Genomic DNA, 5,000 nt, shown 5'->3' with positions numbered 1-5,000 from the left:
AAGACATGGGGGGGGGGGGGGTGCAGTGCCCCCACAAATAGAATCAAATTATGTGGGAAACACTGATACAAGTTACTTGTTAGACACTTTTATCCAAAGCGTCTAACATACTCCAAACTGAGGGCAATCCCCACAGGAGCACTTTGGGGTGAAGTGTCTCAGGGACACAACGACATGCTGACTGCAGAGGGGTTTGAACCTGTGCTCCCCTTATCAAACACCAACGCTCTATCCACTGCGCCACACACCACCACAGAAGAAGAGGGCCGGGGCTCCGGGGCGCTGCATGCACACATTTCAAATATCTAAAGTCTGTTCATTTATGATTTTATATATATATATATATATATATATATATATATATATATATATATATAATAATGAATATATTATATATATTATATATATATGGTATAATGAAGTATTCACTCTGAAGACGATGCACACACAATTTATAATACACACACACACACACACACAAACACACACACACACACACACACACACACACACACACACACACACACACACACACACACACACACACACACACACACACAGGCGCGCTTATGTAGGTGAATATTTTTCACATCACGTGACCTGACAGGAAGCATCACTATTCCACCTGAAACGAGCCACACCCGGGATAACACACACACACACACACACACACACACACACACACACACACGCACGCACGCATGCACGCACGCACGCACGCACACACACACACACACACACACACACGCGCGCGCGCACAGGCCTCCTCTCTTCAGACGGATAACGGACAGCCCCCCCCCCGCATCTCTTACCTCCGGAGGACGGGCTGCAGAGGCGGGACGGACAGGGACCGACCGGGAGGGGACGGACCGGGAAGAACCGGGAGGGACCGGAGGGACCGGGAGGGACCGGGTGGAACCGGGAGGATGGGATCACGGTCGCGGATGCTGCTGATGCTGTTCTGGCATCTCTGTCTCCTCCTGACGCTCCAGCTGCCTTGCGTCATCACGCACCAGCTGCCTTGCGTCATCACGCACCAGCTGCCCTGCGTCATTACGCACTAGCTGCCTTGCGTCATCACGCACCGTGGCACCGCGACACTTTCAAAATAAAAGCCTCGGGACAGCAGCGCTGAGTGACCGATCTGATCAGAAGGTCTTAATGAACACAGTAAGCCTCAATTCCAAACCACACCCTACCCACTCGCAGCTGAACGAGGCTCCTCGTCAGATGGAGGGAGTAAATACAGCAGCAAGCTTTGGGACAAACTCCCCTCTCTCCAGCAGGAACAGATCAGCTTCTCTTCGACAAAACATTCACAAGAATAACTCAAATAAAACTCCAAACATCTTTCATGTAAATGTGTGAGGACAGGAATATTAATACTATTGTTGTTGTTGTTGTTGTTGTTGTTATAATCCCAAAGACAGAGTATATGGAAGGATTTGGAGAGTGCACTTTTATATTATAGGGTTTATAAATAGAACAACATATAATGAAGACAAACATAACATCATATATGTATATTGGTTATATCCTGGACCAATGGGAGCGCTGATGGGTCGGTCAGAGGCCCTTTCTCATTTCACTAGTTCCCCTCCTCGACTCCTATCCTCGACTCCTATCCTCGTGACTTAGTCCCGCCCACAGGAGATGCGAGCGGAGGAGCCGGGGAAGGGAGCCAAGGAGAGAGGAAGGGAAGCGAGGAGAGAGGAGGGGAAGCGAGGAGAGAGGAGGGGAACCAAGGAGAGAGGAGGGGAGCCAAGGAGAGAGGAGGGGAGCCAAGGAGAGAGGAGGGGAACCGAGGAGAGAGGAGGGGAAGCAGCAGGCGGTTAGAGAAATGAGAACTCCTCTCCTCTGAGCGGTCATTTTAAAGAGACGTCCATTAATGACGACAGGAGGCACAGCAGCCCTCTGTCTGATGGACAGATGTGTTCATGACCACTTATATATTTACTTTGATTCATTCACAGTGCGGTATAATGAGACAATAACAGGCCACACACACACACACACACACACACACACACACACACACACACACACACACACACACACACACACACACACACACACACACACACACACACACACACACACACACACACACACACACACACACACACACACACACACACACACACACACACACACACACACACACACACACACTTTAGGGGTGCACCGAATGGGAAATCCTTTGCCGAAACCGATACCGAAAATAGGAAACAGAAAACCGAATGCCGAAAATGATTAATAGATATATATATATATATATATAATGTATACATTTTTTACCAATGTTGTTCAGCTACCTGATTATGGAAAAAGACATGATTATGGCTTAACTTAAATTATAATCACTGTTATGGGTCCATAAAACATTTATTCAGCTCTTCTGAATGCATACAGTACATTCATTCCAAGTCAAGTGCATTTTCTTTTCTCTGTAGGATAACTAGAACAGAGTGCATTCAGAACAAAGCCAAGGAGCTTTAAAATAAACATCTAGGCCAGGAGGCCTACTACAAACTAGTGTAGATAAAGACTGTAACAGCCAGGCCTTCAACAACAACAAATGCACCTATACGTTTGGTAAGCTAACGTGTTGTGGTGATGACGTAATCAAAACGCGGAGACAAGCACGGCGCGCGACCATGCTCGCGGCTGGCTCACAGCCAACATGTCTGCCGCTTGGAGATATTTCAGAATATCAGAGAGAGAGGCGCGGATTGCGATTTGTAAAACGTGTTCAGCTGACATTTCTCGAGGGGGTGTAACTGCAAAGACTTTCACCACTTCGGGATTACTCCACCACTTGAAATCAAAACACCCGGACAAATATGCGGAGTAAGATCAACGTAACCCTGTTCTCTGACATTCGCTGATATTTTTTCGGTGCTAAAACCCTTTCAGCCGAAAAGGCCTTATTAACCATTTTCGGCCGATAATTTTCGGTGGCCGAATATTCGGTGCATCCCTAAAATATTTATATAAATATACAATTTCAGAATCAAACAGAGCACTCATAATAACGTAACGCTATCAGAGACTGGATATTATAAATATAAGTATCATTTTTATTGTGATTCATATTAGTACTATTGTCGTTGTTGTTATAATCCCAAAGACAGAGTATGGAAGGATTTGGAGAGTGCACTTTATTATAGGGTTTATAAATAGAACAACATATAATGAAGACAAACATTACATCATATATTCATATATCCTGGACCAATGGGAGCGCTGGTGAGCCGGGTCAGTCTGAGACGGACCAATGGGAGCGCTTGTGGGCTGGGTCAGTCTGAGACGGACCAATGGGAGCGCTTGTGGGCCGGGTCAGTCTGAGACGGACCAATGGGAGCGCTGGTGAGCCGGGTCAGTCTGAGACGGACCAATGGGAGCGCTTGTGGGCTGAGACGGACCAATGGGAGCGCTTGTGGTCTGAGACGGACCAATGGGAGCGCCAGGACAGCAGGTGTGTGCTAGTGGAGGAGTCAGTAACATGTGACCCAGGTCTCTGTGGACCAGGGACCAGAACGGGCCGGAGGAAGACATTGTGTTGGTTTTATATAAAGTTTTGCTTTAAATAACAAATATACGTTAATAATTACAATCCTTTAATATCGCAGAAGGGGAGGAGCTGGGGGTCTGAACAGCAGACCTTGTCCTGAACCCGCTCAGGTTCCCTCGCTCAGGCTCTGGAACCGGGCCCTCAGGTTCCTCACCAGGTCTGAGCCAGGGTTCTGGTTCTGGTTCACTCTGTCCTTCTCCTCCTCGGACTCCTGGTAGACGCGGCAACGATCGATGACGGCCATGATCGAGATGTTCTCCCTGCTGGTGGGGGAACTGCTCTGAACCAAGCTGTCGTCCCCCCCCTTCTCCAAGACCAGGATCCTGTGCTCGGGGTCGTGGGGCAGCGGAGCCTCGGCTGCCACGAAGAACCCGCCGTTAGAACCGCGGTCTGTCTGTGGCTCCACGCTCAGAGGGGGGTCCAGGGACCGGGGGTCCAGGGATCGGGTGTTCAGAGACCGGGGGTCCAGAGACCGGGCTCTCTGGAGAGGTTTCCGGCTGGATGTGGTTTCTTCAGCCAGGCTGGAGCGCCTCCTCAGACCCGCCTCAGGCCTCTGATCCTCTGGGGGGGGGCTCCTCAGACCCGCCTCAGGCCTCTGATCTTCTGGGGGGGGCCTCCTCAGACACGCCTCAGGCCTCTGATCCTCTGGGGGGGGCCGGACCTGGTCGCAGTATTTGGATCGCAGCTGTCGGACGTCGGGCCAGGGGAAGATCACGGTGGGGGGGGCAGGACTGAGGACCATCGAGCTGGGGGTCACAGGGCGGGTCCGGTCTACCTGAGGACCCCCCAGCAGGGGTTCACCTGCAGAACAGAAAACAGATTAAGACCGAGTCCTGACAACACCTGTTCAGAGATCAAAGGCTTCATCACCAACAGAGCAACGTGTGTGTGTGTGTGTGTGTGTGTGTGTGTGTGTGTGTGTGTGTGTGTGTGTGTGTGTGTGTGTGTGTGTGTGTGTGTGTGTGTGTGTGTGTGTGTGTGTGTTTGTACCTGCATTGGGCATCTCCTGGTCCTCACAGATCCGGCTCTCCAGTCCTCGCCGCCAGACCTCAGGTTTGGTGGTTCTGATTCGCTGGCTGTACTTACGGGCCAGGTGCATGACTTTGCTCTTGTTCTGGTCCTGTAACTGGGTCTTGGTCTGGTCCTGCAGCTGGTTCTTGGTCTGGTCCTTGGTCTGGTTTTTGGTCTGGCCCTGTAACTGGTTCTTGGTCTGGTCCTGCAGCTGGTTCTTGGTCTGGTCCTGCAGCTGGGCCCTGGTCTGGTCCTGTAACTGGGTCTTGGTCTGGTCCTGCAGCTGGTTCTTGGTCTGGTCCTTGGTCTGGTTTTTGGTCTGGCCCTGTAACTGGTTCTTGATCTGGTCCTGCAGCTGGTTCTTGGTCTGGTCCTGCAGCTGGGCCCTGGTCTGGTCCTGTAACTGGGTCTTGGT

The 5,000-nt window shown here is 50.5% G+C and overlaps 2 protein-coding genes across 5 annotated transcripts in view; both read right to left on the bottom strand.

Moving 5' to 3' along the window:
* The window catches only part of cep170bb (centrosomal protein 170Bb), a 27,748-nt gene extending 26,746 nt beyond the window's left edge, over nt 1-1,002 (bottom strand). For all 4 annotated transcript variants that reach the window (XM_079643525.1, XM_079643527.1, XM_079643526.1 and 1 more), the window contains exon 1: nt 813-1,002. The gene's annotated coding sequence lies outside the window, so the exon portion shown is untranslated. The remainder of the gene's footprint in view (nt 1-812) is intronic.
* A 2,055-nt stretch (nt 1,003-3,057) lies between these two features.
* Nucleotides 3,058-5,000, bottom strand: part of LOC307016321 (uncharacterized protein) — a 42,704-nt gene continuing 40,761 nt past the window's right edge. The window contains 2 exon segments of the mRNA XM_079645360.1: nt 3,058-4,375; nt 4,565-5,000. The exon segment at nt 4,565-5,000 is cut by the window's right edge and continues 1,469 nt beyond it. Of these exon segments, the coding sequence (XP_079501486.1) occupies nt 3,681-4,375; nt 4,565-5,000 (1,131 nt within the window). The 3' untranslated portion in view covers nt 3,058-3,680.

Source organism: Notothenia rossii (genome assembly GCF_949606895.1).
Source record: "Notothenia rossii genome assembly, chromosome: 8".
Lineage (NCBI taxonomy): Eukaryota > Metazoa > Chordata > Actinopteri > Perciformes > Nototheniidae > Notothenia > Notothenia rossii.
Note: the sequence above shows the minus strand (reverse complement) of the source record. Positions and strands in the feature narration are given on the sequence as shown.